This window comes from Urocitellus parryii, chromosome 1, assembly GCF_045843805.1.
Source record: "Urocitellus parryii isolate mUroPar1 chromosome 1, mUroPar1.hap1, whole genome shotgun sequence".
NCBI lineage: Eukaryota > Metazoa > Chordata > Mammalia > Rodentia > Sciuridae > Urocitellus > Urocitellus parryii.
Window position 1 is genome coordinate 172,598,689 of NC_135531.1, and position 19,565 is coordinate 172,618,253.

The following is a 19,565-nucleotide window of genomic DNA, read 5'->3' on the forward strand; positions in this document are numbered from 1 at the left end:
TCTTCTTCATAGCAAAGGAAATGATCAAGAACATGAACAGAGAGCCTACAGAATGGGAGAAAATTTTGCCACCTGTATCTCAGACCATTAATCTCAGAACACATAAAGAACTCAAAAAAAACTTAACATCAAAGTTCACAAATAACCCAATCAATAAATGGGCAAAGGAACTGAACAGACACTTCACAGAAAACAGGATTGGTCAACAAATATATATAAAAAAAAACATTGAATATCTCTAGCAATTAGGGAAATGCAAATTAAAACTACATGGAACCGGGTGTGGTGCACACCTGTAATCTCAGCAGCTCGAAGGCTGAGGCAGGAAGATCTTGGGTTCAAAACCAGTCTCTGCAACATCGAGGCACTAAGCAACTCAGTGAGAACCTGTCTCTAAATAAAATAAAATAAAATAAAATAAAAAGACTGGAGATATGGCTTACTAGTTGAGTGCCTCTGAATTCAATCCTGGATCCCAACCGACCCCCCCAAAAAAAATACATTGAGATTTCATATTATTCCATTCAGAATGGCAATTCTCAAGAAAACATGTAACAATAAATGTTGGTGAGGATGGGGGGATACACTCCTATATGTTGGTGGGACTGCAAACTGGTGCAACCACTCTGGAAAGCAATATGGAGATTCCTCAAAAAACTAGGATGGAACCACCATTTGAACCAGATATCTCACTCCTCGGTATATATCCAAAGGATTTAAAATCAGCATACTACAGTAACACAGCCACATCAACGTTCACAGCAGCTCAATTCACAATAGCTCATGGAACCAATGTAGATCTCTTCTACAGATGAATGGATAAAGAAAATGTGGTATACATACAAAATGGAATATCACTCAGCCATTAAAAATAATGACTTTATGACATTTGCCACTAAATGGATGAATATGGAGACTTCATGTTAAGTGAAATAAGCTAAGCCAAAGTTTGAATGTTTTCACGTATATGTGGAAGCTAACCCACAATAAGGAGGGAGAGGGGGAAAAATAGAAGTTCAGTGGATTAGACAAAGGGAAATGAAGGGAAAAGAGGTGGATAAGAAAAGGAAAGTGAAACAAATCTGAAATAACTTTCCTGTGTACATATATGAATACACCACAGTGAATCCCACCATTGTGTACATCCTCAAGGATGGAGTCCTAATTAGAATAAGATTTATTCCATGCTTGTAGAATTAGATTAAAATCAATTCTATTGTCATGTATAAATAAGAAGAACCAATAAAAAATTATTCACTGTAATATGAAAGCAGCCAAATAATACTTAACAGTGGTTGTGTTTGGGCTCCCCTGAAATGCTACAAAACCAGGCAGAGGACTAGGCCTGCAGAGTCATGGTGGGCCACCCCCATCCCCACTATGATCACTTCTTTGAAACTGTACAATGCAATTACCTGGCTGTGTCCTACTCCCATGAGTTGTGATTAAATTAGCCTGGGAATGGTCAGTGTCTGGGGGATTTTAAAGAGATCCCTGTTGTGGTTTAGATGTGAGGTGCCCCCCCAGATCTCATGTGTGAGACAATGCAAGAAAAGCTTAGAGGTGAAATGATTGGGTGATGAGAGCTTGAACCTCATTAATGCATTCATCTTCTGATATGGATTAACTGGCTGGTAGCTGTAGGCAGGTAGGGTGTGGCTGGAGGAGGTGGGTCAATGGCTGTGCACTTAGGGTTTATATTTTGTGGTGAGGGCAGCTCTCTCTGCTTCCTGGTGTGAGGTCCTGGGATGCTCTCCTATGCCACACCCTTCCGCCATGATCTTCTGCCTCACCTCTGACCCAAAGCAATGGAGTCAACTGTGACCCCCAAATAAACATTTCCTCCTCAAAATTTTTTCTTATCAGGTCTTTTGATCACAGTGGCAAAAATGCTGAATAAAGCATCCTCAAAACTTAAAATTATAAAACTAAAGATCGCCAGGTGATTCTAATATGCAAGCAGACTTGGGCACTACTGTTCTAAGCAGGCTTCACAATTATCTCCTTAAATAAGACCCATCTAACCTTGACCCCAATGTGCATAAAGATCTGTACCTTGACCATCAAGGAAGTCTCTGCCCGAGAAACTCTTCATATGCCTTTCCTGAGCTCCCTGGGCAGCTCTTACCTCTGGTACTTCCACAGGACTCCATTTGTCCAACCACCCATTCACTCACTTACTCGCTCCTTCACTCGTTCCTTCCATAGCTGCATCAGCACCCACTGTATGCCAGGGACCAAATGCTAAGGACACTGATTTATAACAGCCACAGTTTTCTGAATGCCCTGTGCTTACCTTCTAGCATCAACACTTCAATTAGCACTAATAGAATGGTAATTAGTGTAATTATTATTTGATGTATTAGTTGTAATTATCAAAAGACTGGCAGCTGCTTAACCACACACTGGTCATCTCTGTAGGCCCAGTACCAAAAAAAAAAAAAAAAAAAAACAGCCCACAGAAGGCTTTGAAGTGCAGGAACACATCCACTTTATAGGTTGTGTACCCAATGTGTTTTAGAGCAAGCAGGAAGAAGGCAACAGGCGGCAGCCCGCCGAAGAAACAGGAGTGATGATGAAGGGTACAGAGGCCTCAGGTTTACACAGCTCTGAGAGGAGAACTGTGGGCAAGATCACTGGCTTTAAAGTCGGACACAGCACCAAAGCCCAGTTCTGCCATATGTTGTCTCTGGCACCTAAGAACTCATTTTTGATTTGAACCTCCGTTTCCTCATTTTATGCAGACAGCAACAACACCTACTTTCTGGTGTGAAGGACTAAAACCCATAGTGTGATTAGTCCCTGGCGCACAGTAAGTGGTCCACAGAGGTTGGCTATTAATAATCATCGTCAACATTATGGCTGTCGTAACTGTTGATGCGAATGTTGTAATTAAACTTTTCTCACGGTACCAGGCATCTGGAAATAACTAACAAATGATAGCTGATACGATGTTACTGACATTGTTGCTTTTATCTCAATATATGCCACCAACCAGGTGTGGACCTTGAACCTAATATGAGTGACCTCCTTGGTATCAATGTCCTGTGCAATAGAGGGAGAACAGGGTAAAACATTCTTTATTTTAACACCCTCCCAATCTCTAGAATGTTCACTGAAGGTGTTTCTTCTAGAACTACTTGACATAGCAACATGAAGCTTGGCTGCGGGGCAGGAAAGTCTCTAGAGGCAGTTACCCAGGAATGAGGGAGTCTGAATGTCCCTGAAAGGCCAGCTGTGTCAATCTAGAAGGGGTTGAGAGAGGACTGGAGCTAGATGCAAATTTCATTGAAAACAAAGACTCAGGAAGAGTGAACAGACAGAGTTGAAAGTTGGCTAATTGAAAAAGAATTGGTTTGAGACTTTCAGGAAATTCATTTCATCCAAATTACATTATAAACAGGAACCTGCCCTGTTTTAAGATTTAGAAAGCTTGACACCGAGTAGGGAATGGTATGAATTTCAGCAAGAGACCAGGAATTAGGAAAGTCAATAATGTTTTCTGCTGCAGATGTTGGAACCACCTGTAATAGCAAAGAATAAGCTCCTTAGTTTGAATTTTCCAGCATTCATTTATGAAGCCTCAGGAGCCTACAGCTACAATGAAAACATATTATCCTTCTCACAGTGTATGTATTTAGCTCCTGAAAATAATCTTCTTATCTCCTGTTTAGTGAATTATCACTTTCATTTTCCTCCACAAGAAATTACACACTAATAGAGGGCTTTACAAGTTTACAATTTCTTTTTTGTATTCTGATTTTAAAATTGAAAAGTAATCTCCTTACTCCTTGAGCTCAGCCAGTGAGGCTGAAATCCGAATGTCATGGCCCAGTAAGTACAGAGATGTAATTAAATCACTCCACTGAACTAATTCACCAAGAGGGCCACCACTGAATGCCGTCTCCGCGATCTTAAATCCAGATTCCTTGGTCAGGAGTCCCAGGTGAACGAGGACCTGAAAAACAGAGGCACATACTGATTGGCACTGAACCAAGAACAAAGTTCACAGAAACCACCACAAAGCCACCAACCAGTTCCAAAGACACGTCCCATGAGATCCCAGTGTGGAGTGGGCCATTTTTCTAGAAGGTACAAAGAAAGGAGGGAAATAATTTTTCATTGTTTTAGAAAAATTAAATCATTAAAATCAGAATTCAAGGAAAGGTACCCAGGGCAAGAGAGTATCTTTTAACAATACTGGGCCTTCTCCCCATATCTGGGATACTTTTAACCTTTTACTGAGGAAAATTGAACATCCAGAAAAGCAGGCATGACGACACTGTCAACCCAATACGCTCACCACGGAGCTTCAACATTATCAATTCATGACAAATCTTAGTCTACACCCCTTTTCTTCTAATCCTTCCAAATTATCTTGAAGCAAATTCTGTCTGTAAATATTTCAGTATGTATCTCTAAATGAAACAAACCATTTAAAAACACACACACACACACACAGTTAAAACATCCCTGTGTTCCCAAACGAGCTAATAATTCCTTAATATCATCCAACATCCAGTTAATATTTATACTTTCTCAGCTGAACCTTTGTTAAGTGTGGTTGTGTGATTCAGAACCCAAAGTGCACATGCTATAGTTGACTCCTTGCCTCCCTATAATTCCCTAGTAATTTTTTTTTTTTTTGATTGACAGAGAGGAGTGTTAACATTTACTTACCAAAGACTCTGTGTTGTATTTCCAATAGTCTCTTACATTCTGGATTTTACTCATTACAATCCCAAGGTATTGTAAAACGAATTATTCTGTTCCTTGTATTTATGGTAAATGAGTAGTTAGATCATCAGTTCTGATAAAATTCAGGTTCAATTTATTATTATCGGCAATACTAGTTCACATGTGTCACTGTGTACTTTCATTGGTGGGAACTACCTCTCAGTCTGTTTTGGGATTTCAGTACCTATGGATAATTACTAACTAGACCATTAATCAATTTGGGCTGCAAAATAGTGATACTATGTAATTTCTTCATTAGCTAGAATATTTCTATAAAGAGCAACTACTTCCTATTGGTCACCGTGAAGTACAGCTTGCTTAGAGCCTCATAAATACTTGATTTTTGCCCTTTATTTATCTGTTTTTAGAATAACAAGTCTGTTAAATTTAGCCAACTCTTAATACTGATCCATGGGGTTTCAGTTTCAAAATATTATAAAATCATGGATGTAAGCATATTTTGCTGCGCCCCTCCCCTGACTCAGGCAATGGCAAGGCCCTACTGAGGTGGATGGCGCAAGGCGTCCATCCTCTGGAGGAGCGCAGTATGTTTCTGGGAATGGGCTGATTTGTTTTTGTATTCCTTTAATAAGTATAGTTGTGATTTCTCATATGACCATTAAGTATGAAGGAAAAATCATGACTTTCCCAATTAATGTAACTACTTCTAAAGCATAGATCTGTTTGCTCTAAATGCAATGATACAGCTGTGGAGTGTAAATTGTTAATGTCTAATGAAAAACTCCCTGTATTCCTGTCAAGGAAGTTTTTGAGAAATTAAATTAAAATCTAGAGAAGATAGATTAGTGCTTAGGACTGGGCAACTTGTTCTTGTTCCTGTGCACAATGGTTTGTGCTCTTACTTTTGTTTGATTAAAAGTAATAACAAATCAACCACTTGCCGTAACCATGGCACCGGTTCCAGTCAGTAAGTCAAGAAACAATAGTCAAGGTATAGGCCAATAGTTTGGGACATTTGTAACTATTATTAAAAGTTAACTAAGCAGAAGCAGCTCAAAACAAAACGCGAACTGAAAGTACAAATGCTTGCTTATGCATAAGCCAAAATACATTCTTCTATTCTAATTGTAACTACGTAATATTTTGTTTCTTTGAATAATGATTACTGTTTTGTAACCACAAAGTACTGTAAGCCTGCCAAAATGAAAAGTATATATGATCAACTTCACAAGTAAAGATTGGGATCAACACCTTCACTTTGGTGTCTGTGTTGTTTCTCCACCCCCTCTTTCGCCGACTCCTCACCATCCGTTCGTCTCCTGAGACCCCCTGTTGGAGCTGGTCTCCGACAATATTTAATTTGTTTCAAAAAATTCTGGTTATTATCCTACTACCAAACTGTCCCATGTTGGCCAGTGAGAGGCTATTCAAGGTAGCTTCTCTGCTCTTGAATATGATAAAATGTTCTAAGCTCAATTTCTGTCTCATAACTTAATAAGTAATTTTTCCAAGAACCTCTTATACCACCTAGTGAAAATAGCATTTAGAGATCAAAGTCTAGGGCTTAAGAGACTCTAGTTAATCACCATTTGGAGGACTTTTCAGCGGCTCTAACTAGGAAATGTATTTTTCCACTAAGATAAAACAAATCATGAGTTCTTATTGATATTTCCAAATCAAACACAGGATTGTAATATTTTTACATAACATTATTCATCTTACACATTATTTCCTATCTCCCACAATGAAAGCCCACCTGTCAAAGATACCAACATAGTCATCTGCAGTATTCTAACATTCACAATGAATTCAGAATGAGAATATCAATACTTCCAAACACCATATGATTTGCAAAAATTGTTTAAAAATATTTTTGCGGTTCTTTTTGGCCTCTGGGATATTCCATTAAATATGTTCAAGTTATTGTGTTCTAAAGGCATCAAGAATCATCTTTCCCTCTGTGTGCTTGTATCAAAACTGAATGGATATAGCGTCAGTTGATTATTTTCTTTATGATTTGTTAGGTATGGTTTCTTTCGTAATTATATTTTCACATTTAAATGGTTCCAGTGTCAAAACTACAAAGTAAGATATATTCTCAGAGAAGTCTACTTTCTATTCCTGTTGCTGTCAGAAGTCCCCCTTTCAGCCACTTTTCCCTCATTGTGGTAAAATATGCAGGACATCAAATTCACCGTTTAGTATACACCGTTGAGCAGCATTAAGAAGATTCACATTATTATGCAATCACTGCCTCATCTACCTATTATAGTTTTAGTATTATAGTTTATTTTCCAATTTGTAAAACTATGAACAATAAACATGTATATGTTATGTATTGCACATGTGTGTATGTATAGATCTACATGTATATTTGAAAAACTCCCTCTCTTTTAAAAAAATAATGCATGTCATTCTCCTCTTTTTTTCTTTACCCAACAACAGTATGTCCTGGAGATTTCTCCGTAGGACTACATAAGCAGCAATGTATGAGTGTACCCTTTTCCCCACATTCTTGCCAATGTTTATTGATACCTATATTCTTGATAAATTGTCATTCTGACAATCAGTGTGGTTTTAATTTGCATTTTTCTAATTGCTAGAGATGTTGAACATTTTTTCATGTATTTATTGACCATTTTTATTTCTTTTGAAAAGTGTCAGTTCAGTTCCTTTGCCCATTTATCGATTGGGTTATTTGGGTTTTTTTGGTGGTAAGCTTTTTGTGGGGAAAAGGATACACTTGGATATTGCTGCTAGGACTGAAAATTGTTGCAGCCGCTCTAAAAAGCAGTATAGAGATTCCTCAAAAAACGAGGAATGAACCCACCATTTGACTCAGTTATCACCTCTCAGTATATATATCCAAAGGTTTGTAAAATCAGCCTACTACAGTGATGTAGCCATATCATTATTTACTGCAGCTCAATTCCTGACAGGTAAACTGTGGAGCCAACTTGAGCCCTTCAACAGATGAATGGATGAAGAAAATATGGTACATTTATATATATGGAATATTACTCAGCCATAAAGAAGAATGACTTTATGACATTTGCCAGTAAATGAATGGATCTGGAGACTCTCATGCTAAGTGAAATAAGCCAATTCCCCCTGAAAAAAAGTTGAATGTTCTGATATGTGGATACTAACACACAACAAGAGAGGGGAGGGGAAAAGTAGATGTTCAATAGTTTAGACAAAGGGAAATAAAGGGAGGGGGGATGGAAATAAGAAAGATAGTGGAATTGAATCTGAAATAGGAAGTTTATGTACATACATTTGCATGTATATACCACAGTGAATCTCTACATTATGTATATCCACAAGACTAGCATTCTAATTAGAATAAAATATACTTGATATTTGTATGTCAAAATTGACTCTACTGTCATGTGTATCTAAAAAGAATAAAACAAACTAAAAAACCAAAACACCAAAACAATCATTCTGTACTTCTTTTTCTAGCACACCTGCAGCACCTGACTACATGTTCTTCTATACAAGCCTGTCTGGTGCCAGAATGCTTGAGGTTGCCATCCTAATGGATTCAAACAAAACTGGCCCCATCAAACCATGACTTGGGGGCTTACAAAGTGTATCTGTATTTCCTTTTTCAAAGATACCCAATTAGTCAAGTTAGGAATACTAAACTCATTTTGAAGTTCTTTTTAGATGTAGGAACAGACCATTCACACATTGCTCAGTTCTGAACTCAGGACAGTTAATCCCAAGTCGTCTTACTTAATCTATAACCAATAAGGCACAAGAGCTTCTAAGCCCAGGGGCATTCTAGGTTTCCAAGCATCTCAGGGACATAGCTCTATCTCTCAGGAACATAGGCAGAAGTGCCAAACCAAACAGCATAGCAGTGGAACTCACCAGTTGCCCAGACAACAAAAATGAGAAGTGGCCATGACGATGTAATACTAAGTTCTCAAAGGTTGGACTCAGATAAAGAAATGGGAAAGTTTCCTCTTATCCTGAGAGAGTCAATAGGTGGTTCAAAGGAAAATCTGGCAGGCAGACATGTTGCTTACCTTCATCCAAGAATTTTGTGCTAGTCCTTGCTAAATGAGAGTATTATGGGAAAGAAACCCCCCCAAAAGGACTGTAAAACAGGCAGAGCTGATCCACCCTGAGGGAAGATCATTTGAGACATGACATTTCTCTTAGTCTTGTTTCCAAGCAAAACCAAGTTGTAAAAGAAAACTGGCATCTAACTGAAGTGAATTCAGAAGAAACTCACTTTCTTCCGTTTTCTCTTTTCAAGATTCTGCTTTTCTGCCAGGGACTTGATTGCTTGAATCCACGCATCAGCCATTCGCCGGATCCTGAGTCTCATCCACCGGAATTCTTCATGCTTTTTCATCATGCTGTAGAGAATATTAAAATCCGTACGAATTTCCGCCTAGAAATGGAAATTTAATAAAATGAATAGAAGATAAAAAGTCAGAAGGCATAATGGTTTTCGTGATGTGACATTTGAAAACTTGAAAGAGATAGTCAATTAAATCCAGGGCTTCAAAAGTGAGTCTTGTCTTGCTGCACAGCTTTTTAGTGGTAGGTCCCCAGCACTGCAAATTGAAGCGAAGGCCCCTGACTGCTGATCTGTTATAAGGGACATCATTAAAAAATTAGAAAAGTGGCACTGTGGCTGCAAAGCCCTGGGCTATGTTAAAAATGCACTTTTTACAATGAATACATGTGATGTACCTTGAAATCCTCTGTGCTGAAATTTATTGTGCCACCTGGATCTGTTACAAGGCAGCAGACTCGTGGGAAAAACTGAAGTCAGCCCTGCCCAGGCTACTCAACATCCTGTTGGCTGCCAGAGAGGCTCCTTCTGTCCACACAGTTAAATGGCCGAATAAATGCTCATCTTTTAGTTCATCCCAGTTAAAAAATTATTATTTTCTAGGGAATTTAAAAGTCTAGGATATTAGTTTTTATCCCCTACCACAGCTGAATACAATTTGAAAATCAGACTAGAAAATCTTAAACCCAGGAAGAGTATTTTCCTTCCTATTCTACATAATATGATTGGATACAACTCATGCGTGGAACAACAGAGAAACATGATGATACCAGTATTTATTTCACAGGAAACCTCAAATTTGCTGAATCCATCTCTCAGTAGTTGCCAGAGTTCACTGTAAACACTCATCTCCTTCCTTGACAATATCCCAAGGCCCCCACCGTCCACAGAAAGGGTCAACAAACTCTGGCCCTAGGGCCAGTGCTCTTCACTGCCTGTTTCTAGTGCATAAAGTTTCACGGGCATAAAGCCACACCCTGTGATTAATATACTGTCAAATGGCTACTCTGTGCTAAAATGGCTTGCAAATATAAAAATATTTACTATCTGGTCTCATATTAGTAAAAGTTTGCTGATCCCTGGCCTAAATAATAAAGGCCTGAGCTTTGAAGGGGGTACCACTGTCCGTGATCCCCTTCCTACCTTTCAAATCTCATCTTCAACCCGGCTCACACAAACTCTTTGGCCTTGTGACACACAGCCATATTCTATAATAACGAGTGCTCACTTCCACATATCAGAGACATCATTTTCTCCCTGACCTCATAGAAACACAACATTTTAAATTTAGCTCGATGTCATCTTCTCTATGCAATCCACCTCAACCCCTGCAGGCTGACTTGCCTCCACCTCATTAATGTCCATCGGCCTGCATTAAAGCACAGTGACAGACATGGTAATTATTTACAACCATCCGCCTCATTAGATCATCTAGGGCCTCCACATCTGGCACCTGATCTCATCCCAATCACTAGTCCATCACTTAAGGACCCTCGGAGAATTGCTTAATAAGTAAATCTATGCTAACTGGTTGACTTATTTGGTCACCCAGACTCCCACAGAACAGTGACAGAAGTTCGTCTGTTGAACACTATTTCAGATTACAGCTGGCATTTCTAAAAGACTCCACATCTATCAATTAGCATCTGACCTAAATGCACTCGTCTAGGAAGAGTTTTCCAAAATCATTTACCAATGAATTATGATCAGCTTCTTCGTAGGGATTTTTTGCTCTCCAAGGTAAATGAGGACACCAATTTTCAACCTGAAAAACATAAATCTTCCACAGTAAGTATGCTGGTTCATCTTCAAATGGATAACCATAGGCACAAAGCACTCAGAACAGTTCCTGGCACACAGTGAAAACTGTAGCAATGGGAGGTATTATTAGCCAGCTCCCAGGATTTTAGCTAGCTATAGCACCACGTAGGCAGGAATAATGAGCAAAGGTCAGAAGGAGCGTGTGATGACCGTTTATATGGGTCTTTCCTAGTACTCTACTGGGACTGATTCCTTACATTTCTGTATGGTGGGGTCTTATAAGGAGAAGGTTGAAAGACTCAAGCAATGCTGCTGGGAAATGTGAATGTAAAAACACCTCCGTGACCATTTAAGCAAATGGACAGGAATGATCTGGTGTTTGCTGTGGCAGGTACACAAAGGACATAGGATGGCATTTGAGTCACAGAACTCACTCCTTCATGGGAGAATTAGATAGTTTACTATCTAATTCAGCAACTGATAGTTTAAGGCAAATTGGTGAGGGCTTTCTCTCATTTTCTGGCTGTTCACATCACACTGTCTCGAGAAATTAGGTAAGGAAGAGAAGGAAGGAAAAATAGAGGGGTGGGGGGAGAATTCTTGGTGATCTTAATAAGAGTCCATGAACTGTTTTTCTCAATGTTCAAGAGTTTAGAGTTGTAGAGAGGAGGAAAACAAAAAGTAAAAAAAGTGCCAGATCTTATAGGATCACTTCACTAAAGGTTTCCAAAGAAAATTCTGTAAAAATTCATCATTTCTAGTAAAGGAAAGATGAGAAATGATTGAGTAATGTTGATGTCTGGCCTCTGCCTAAAACAGATATAAAATTTCAAGATAATATTATTACCCATTTGCTAGTAAATAATGACATTGGAATAATTTTTTTTTTAATGACACGTGGACCTACAAAATTTAACAGTGAGAAATGTCCTTGGAGAGGACACTGAGCTGCAGGACTGTGGTGGGGGTGGGAGGGTGGGGACTGGAGCTTCCTGGGTCAGCAGAGCAGTCAAATGAGACACTTTGCCCCGTAGGTCTGGGTGAGTTTTCAAAGAAACATGTCAGTTTCACTAATCTAGAAGTTACTCCTAATGCAAGGTGATTTTTACTATGACCAAAAATAATTGGCCTGATTTGCATAAAGCCACCTGCCACTGCAAATGATCTGAAAGCAGTGAGCCGAGGGCAGCAAGGCTCAGGGGAGGGCGGAACCCCTAGAAAGGCAAAGAGCAATGTTCTCTTTTTTTTTTCTTATGGAGTAAAATTAGACTTTATACTTGTGAGTGACCTCAGAGACTCAAAAACACTACCCATCAGAAAAGCTGAAATTATTTTTACTCATTAAAAGAAAAAAAGAAAGAAAATACTAACTTGCCTTGGAGGCTCATGATCTAATTACTAGGACCTTTCAGCAATATGACTATGAAAGGCAATCTGTGGACTCCACAAATGAGGAAAAAAAAAAAAAAACACGAGGAAAAATGGCAGAAAAGAGGTTGCGAGAGATGAAGCCGAGCTGGTCCCAGCAGCGTTACACACATCTGTACCTCTTATTCTCAGGTTGGGCTGAATTATTTAGCTCCAATTAAATTTTTGTAAATGGACTCAATAAAACATCCCTATAAAGCATATTTATAATAGGAAGGCTTCAGATAGATTGCAGAGCTGACTGTGAGACCTTCAACCACACACAAACAACAAGCAAGCAGGGTCAGATTTGAAATAAGCCTCACAACTGAATAAATAACCAGGTTTATAAAGCAATCTGCCAGGATAAAAGATTTCCCCTTAAAGAGCATGATGGAGAAAGATAAAAACAAGACTATGAATAAAGGAAATCAACTAAAAGGAGACACATTAGTGGGACCCATATTGGTAAAGTAGAGTACACTCCCTCCTCTGTCCTGAGAATATTCCAAGATTTGCTCTGATGAAAATACATTCCAAGGTGATCTAAAATATGTCTTTCCTAAGGAACCCTGGAGACTGTAATTCCTCTTTGAAGAGGAACATTTATCATAGTTTTTCTTACTCTAAATCACTGCATACTACTTTGCAAGGCTCCAAGGGCATTCCTACAAATACAGAAAATAGAGTCAGTTCGACAGAGCTTTTAGGGAGAAATGTCACCATTACACATGTGCTCACTTAGAATGGTGGAAAAATCGATCCTTAACATCCCAGCACAGAATGGAGGGTGAGTTTTTAAGGCTGCTTTTGTGCACAGTGATAGGATAACTGGTTAATGAAATAATTAAATTATACGTAAACCAATTACCCCACAGGGAGAGGGGGAAAATAAAACAGCATCTTTCTTTCTTTCTAAAACCTCAAGAGGATTGATTACCAGGATTGGAAGAAAGCCAACACTGGCAGTAACTCCAAGTGCTGAAGCAAACAGCCCTCCAATGAACAACATTTCCCTAAATAAGAGCATCACTAAGAACATTCAGGGAAAATCTTGCTCTCGGCTAATAACTCAAACTCTTGATACCTAACTTTGTTTTCTGCCTGATCTGCCCAGGATCCTACAAGGAGCTTAAGCCACCAGCATAGTATCCTTCAACAAAGGAGACCACCTGGATGCAGCCCTGTTTTAGATCATTCTGAAGAGCTCCTCTCCTGGCTCACAGGTCTCCAGTGTCCTACACCTGGGTATGGCCACCTTCCATGGACTGCCTGGACCATACTTTTTCAGCTGTGGCTCTGTGTAGTTGCCCTCAGTGTAGGGCTTCCACCCATCTTTTTCCAACTCTTAATAGTCTGAGTAAGCCCTGCCTGAAGCCCTTTACCAGGGAAGGGACTCGAAATCTTTAATAGTTTCCTGTAATTTACCCAAGACTATTCAAAAATAGAAAACCATCTGAACTCACAGTAACACGCATTCAGCAATCAATAGAGGAGCAGAACCATTACTGTAATAACCTTCGATTTGAAGACAAAACTCCTTGGACATGAGCTAATCTTTTTTAAGCATTCATCTTAGGACACAAAATGAGGAGCAGCAAAAGCAAAGACAAGCCAGGCTAGAACTTTGGAACATTGATGCATATTCCAGCGAGGGCCCTGTCAATCACTCTTCTCTGAGCGAGGAGATATAAAATAAGACAATTTGGTTTTTAACATTCTTACTCCTGGTGATTTAGCCTTCTTTGGACTAAGAAGGTTCTGAAGCTTAATCATGAGGATTGTGAATCAAAGAGTTCTCCAAGTCCCTAAAAAATTCTAACTAGGTCAGGATTATTTTCAAGGTCCTCAGGATGGACAATTCATTATGTTTAAAAGAAACTGCTGTTAGATACACATATAGCTCACGTTAGAGTTTAAAGGGAATGAAGAAGTAATAAAGTAGTTGTAAAAATGAAAAATGAATATGACTCCAGAGGTCTATATGCAGGTTGGTACACATAAATAGCATATGCTATAGTTATATTCTTAAAACAAAGCAAAAAACAATTGTCTGTGTTGTGGCCACTTCTTTCACTATTAATGTAAAGTGTTTTGTTTTAGTGGATCACTGACATACAGGATTTCATGCTACATTTTTCAGATGGAAAGTATAGTCAGAACTAAGTGAAAAAAATGTACAAGAGAAACCAGATTATCTTGGATAATTGTGTTATGGGTGCTTTTAATTTTTCTGTTAATCTGCATATTGTGATTTTTATAACAAACATTAATGAATAGAATATACATGACATTATTACATAAATATATAATCATTTACTTTAGGCTGAGAATAGGTCAACCTCCAGTGAAAAATATAAACACAAAAACTTGTGTGCACAACATCATTTGAAAAATGGAGGACCCTATGATGTAATACTGTCACTATGCTACATGTGGGGGGAGAGGAGGGATCAAGGCACATGGGAAGTTGCCGAGGTAACTGTGTGTGTGTGGCAGGACTGGATGACAACTTAACCTTAAGGCCAAGGTTAGTGAGAGACAAGAGAGAGGCTCAACGGGGAAGGAATACAGAATTCAGAATTAGTCAAAACGGATTACATGTGCAACTCTGCAAAGAACTAGGCATGTAACAAACCATTTGCCTTTTGTGCTTTCTTGTCTACAAAGTGAAGGAGCTTGATAATGTGACCAGTTTCATTCTATTATCCACTAAGATCAGAAAGGAAGCCAGGCAGGGTGGTGCACACCTGTAATCCCAGTGGCTGCGGAGGCTGAGGCAGGAGGATTGCGAGTTCAAAGCTAGCCTCAGCAAAGGTGACTTTGTAAGACCCTATCTCTAAATAAAATACAAAATAGGGCTGAGGATGTGGCTCAGTGGCTGAATGCGCCTGAGTTCAATCCTCAGTAGCCCCACGCCCAACAAGAGAAAGAACAATCAGAAAGAGAATTTCATACCATCCTCTTACACCAGTTATATTCAAATAAGTAAAACTGTCATTTATGCACACACAAGTAATTTGTTATACTAATGACACAGTAAATGAAGTTACTTATTAATGACTATGCTACAAAAATCTAAAAAGGCTTCTCCCTACCACACACTGCTGATTGTTCAGTCTACCTTCTAATGTTTCAAAAGGGAAATGCAGCAGCACAAGACTCCTGCACCTGGTGAGTGGCTCAGCTATCTAGACATCTCTGCACTAAACACCTGCGTTCATTAATATGTTGTCCCAGCAGCTTGCTGAGTGGTTATGCAAAGGAGACAGAGTGTGTGAGACAAAGGAGAGGAAAATGCTAGAAAGCAGCAGGAAACAAGTGTATGGATCAACCCTCAACATACATCACCTTACTTGGGTGTTCAAATAATTTTGAGGGAAAGAAAGAGCATCATGCAGATGAAGATAGCAAGGAAGAGACTAGACATGGCAAGGGCCAAAATAACACCTGCCCCTCTCACACCAGAACCATGCTTGCTAAGCACACAAACTAGAAGATGGTTCCTATAGCCCCAAAAGCATAGTCTAGGCTCCATGTTAAGACAGTATGGCTTAAATCTTCTATATAATATCCTTTAAAAAAAATCATCTAGTGTGCTCCTACCACATAGCACTACTAAGGTCAATGAAAGCAATTATGGTTCCCTGCATTTAACTATTGTTTTAGTGTCTGTTCTGTGCAGCAAAAACAACTGTATTAAAGACAACACTGGATCACACTCTGTACATACTTGAATACTCTGATGGCTTCCCATCACGTTCAGAACACAACCCAGAATTAATACAAAGATTCTGTAGAATCTGACCTTCACCCCTAGAGCATCCGCCTCATTGACTCTGCTCTGCACAAATGGAACTCCTTGCAAGTCCAAAAACATACCAAGCCCATTCCCACCTAGTCAAGATTGCCAGATTAGGGAAAAGAGAACAAGGAAATCTGGTTAAATGTAAATCTCAGATGAGCATTTAATTCTGGTATATATCCCATATGTTAAAAAAAACAATGGTTGTTTACCTAAACTAACTGAATGCAAATGACACTGGGTACCCTGCATTTTTACCTGGTAACCCCATACTTCAGGCCACCTGCATTTGCTGTTTCTCCTACCCAAAACATGCTTCTTTCCAGAGTGTTCCATGCCTTCCTTCCTCCACCTCCTCCATACACTTCTCAGAGAAGTCTTCCTTGACTTTTACTTACCTGTTTTCTCTAAAGGCTCACCCTATTTTTTCCTCAGAGGACTTACCACTTGGGTAATTTGCATTAATTTACTATTGTTGTTTGCTGCCCCCTGAGTGTGAGCTTCTGAGGGCAGGAACTTCTTCTGACTACTCATCACATCCCCATCCCAACAGTGCCCAGCACAGAGAGTACTCCATCAACATCCACTGAGTAAGGAATGAACAAAGAGATGATGTGTGCAGTAAAGATGCTCATGGTAACATCCTCTTTTCACTCAGGTGCACTTGACCACTTTCATTTTATTAGACCCTGTCAACACCACAGTAAGGCAAGGGGGTTTTCATTTTGACCTCTGTAAGGAGAAACAAGACTAAAAACTCAAGCAAAAGTGTGAAGCCATGCAGCTAGATGGTAGGATCCAGACAGGCAATCAACTTGTGTGTTCTTCCATGTTAATACCTCCTTATCTATAAGAGATGTGTTCCAAGACCTTCCATGGATAGTACCAAACTCCACATATGCTGTGTTTTCCAATATGTACATACCTCTGAGAGAGCTCAATTTATAAATAAAACATAGTAAAAGGTGAACAATATTAATAATAAAGTAGGAAAATTAAAACTGTGCTATAATAAAAGTTATTTGAAACTGATGAACTGGCCAGGCATGGTGGTGCATGCTTGTAATCCCAGTGTTTCTGGAGGCTGAGGCAGGAGAATCTCAAGTTCAGAGTCAGCCTCATCAGTTTAGTAAGGCCTTAAGTAACTTAGTGAGACCCCCATATCAAAATAAAAAATGTAAAGGGCTGAGGATGTGGACAAGTGATAAAGCACCCCTGGGTTCAATCCCCAGTACTAAAACAACAACAACAACAATCCAAAAAGCAAAAAACCTGATAAACTGTTTTTCTTTTTTTTTCTGGAATTTTCCATTTAATATTTTAAGTCTACACTTAACTCTGGGTAACTGAAACTGCATGAAGCAAGACTGAATGGGAGGGGGAACTTTTATAATACTGTATTGTTGCCCCTTCTCAGGAATATTATAAACACAAAGCACAGAACTGGCAGGAGAGAGTCAAGGGCTGCAGTGACCCCGGAGAGATCCGCTCAGGATGCAAGAAAGGAGCAGAACCCAAAGAGAAGCTGCAGTAAATCTTCAATGTGCCACAAAACCAGTGGGATTCTAATGAGATGATGACACAGAGTTCCCAGCATCCATCCCAAATCACGGTAGGAGAAAAGTCAATTTTCCTTCACACAGGAGGGGTGGCAAATGAATTCCTCTGTAGCCAATCACACAAGTTACACATGCCGACACACTTCTTAGACCACCTCATGCTAGGCACACTTCTCGGGGCACACTGGCAGACCTGGCCCTGTCTGGTCTGCATCTACAAGAGTACATCGACAGCAAGGATCACCCAAGTTTAGGAGGCGGTCACCTTCTAGAGACCAAGGATGTAGTGCTTTGGTGTTCAGTGAGCAATTTTGCCTGCAGAGGTAGACAAACAATGTTGAGTGATAATGAGAAAAGACTGGCAAGAAAGCTGTGGCTTCTAATTGGCTCATCCCATTTTAATAGTCTAATTTGATCCCTCACAATCTCTCATAGATATATTAGAGAGCATTATAGTAAACTTGTTAATACTTGCTCTAAATGTCCCTGCTTCACGTTTCAACCCGAATGTCTTAGCAGATTTTAATGTCACGAATTTTACAGTGACTTTTATTTTCCCCAAGATAAGAAGGTTATAGCTGAAAGAAGTTATCCACTCAGAATAATAACAACAGGCTATTGCCAATTTTTTAAAAATATGCTTTGGATATGATCACTCATTCAATAAGCGTATGTCCAGCATCACTCTACAGAAGAAAAAACAGAGATCTCTTAGGAGATTACTGTTCTTGTACTTGAAATTAATCTTGGAGGTTGATGATCCTTGGGGCCTTTGCGCTTGCCATCTCTACTTCCTGTTAAAATACCTGTCAGATGTCTGCACTTGTTTCTCCCTTACTTCCTTCAAACACCATTTCCTCCCCTTCTTAGTAGGCCCTTGTCTGAGCACTGTCCAAAATGACCCCATCAGTTCTCATGAGTATGTCTGGTATGTTTTATTTTTCTCTATGGCACTTACAGTCTGAGAGATTATATTCTTTATGTTACTATCTCCTTTCATTAAGCATAATCTTAATGAGGAATGTTCATCGTTAATTTCCTAGGACCCAGAAAAACCCAAGGGCAAAGAGTGCCGCTAGTGGCCTGACTGTGCATTACTTCCCACAAAGATGAACAAGGGTCCTTCAGAAATGACTGATTCCCAGGTCTGGCATCAACTGTGTAAGATGAACATACAAGACCTTGTCAAACTGGGAAACAAGAAAACTATTAAGGGTTGGAGATGTATGTCAGTGCCAGAGTGTTCACCTAGCATGTGCAAAGCCCTGGGTTCAGTCTGTAGTACTACAAAAAATAAAGAGGGAAAGATATTTAAAAATACCAGGGTCATGCCAAAAGGATATAGAAGGCAATATGAATATGTTCCCATTGGCCAGTGCAGGGACAATTGACAATCAGCAAGAAAATAACTGCAATGGATCAAATTTACCAGGTATGTTTCTTCAATTATTTTGTAATGCGAACACAACAAAAGCATATTAACAATCAAAAGAACCAAAAGTTCAAAAAGTGCTGGTCACCAGTGCAAGATGCTAGTAAAACAACTTAGAAATAAAGATTTTTTGGTGGGCATGGTAGTGCACACTTGTAATCCCAGTGGCTCAGGAAGCTGAGGCAGGAGGATTACAAGTTCAAAGCCAGCCTCAGCAAATTAGTGAGGCCCTATCGCCAAAAAAAAAAAAAAAAACAAAAAAAAAAAAAAAACATTACAGCGGTCTGGGGATATAGCTCAGTGGTTTTGAGTCCCTAGGTTCAATCCCTGGTACCTTTCCACCCAAAACAGTTCCTATATGAACAGTTTCTCAGAATGACCAAATAAGAGATTAGAAATACTTCTGTGATGTAATTTCTCATGTATTAAGAAGGAACCCCAAGGCTGGGGGTGTAGGTCAGTGGTACACAACTTGGCTACCATATCCTGAGAGTCTCTTTTAAAAACACATATTGAAATATTTACAGATGATAGGATATTTGTGATCTGTTTCAAAAAAATGGAGCAGGGGGAGGGTATAAATGAACT

General features: G+C 39.3%; 1 protein-coding gene across 1 annotated transcript in view; it reads right to left on the reverse strand.

Annotated features, from left to right (window-relative positions):
• The window catches only part of Mgat5 (alpha-1,6-mannosylglycoprotein 6-beta-N-acetylglucosaminyltransferase), a 331,078-nt gene that overhangs the window by 110,886 nt on the left and 200,627 nt on the right, over positions 1-19,565 (reverse strand). The window contains exons 7-9 of the mRNA XM_077798161.1: positions 10,707-10,778; positions 8,945-9,106; positions 3,789-3,958 (exon numbers count right to left, since the gene is read on the reverse strand). Coding sequence (XP_077654287.1) covers positions 3,789-3,958; positions 8,945-9,106; positions 10,707-10,778 — 404 coding nt within the window. The remainder of the gene's footprint in view (positions 1-3,788; positions 3,959-8,944; positions 9,107-10,706; positions 10,779-19,565) is intronic.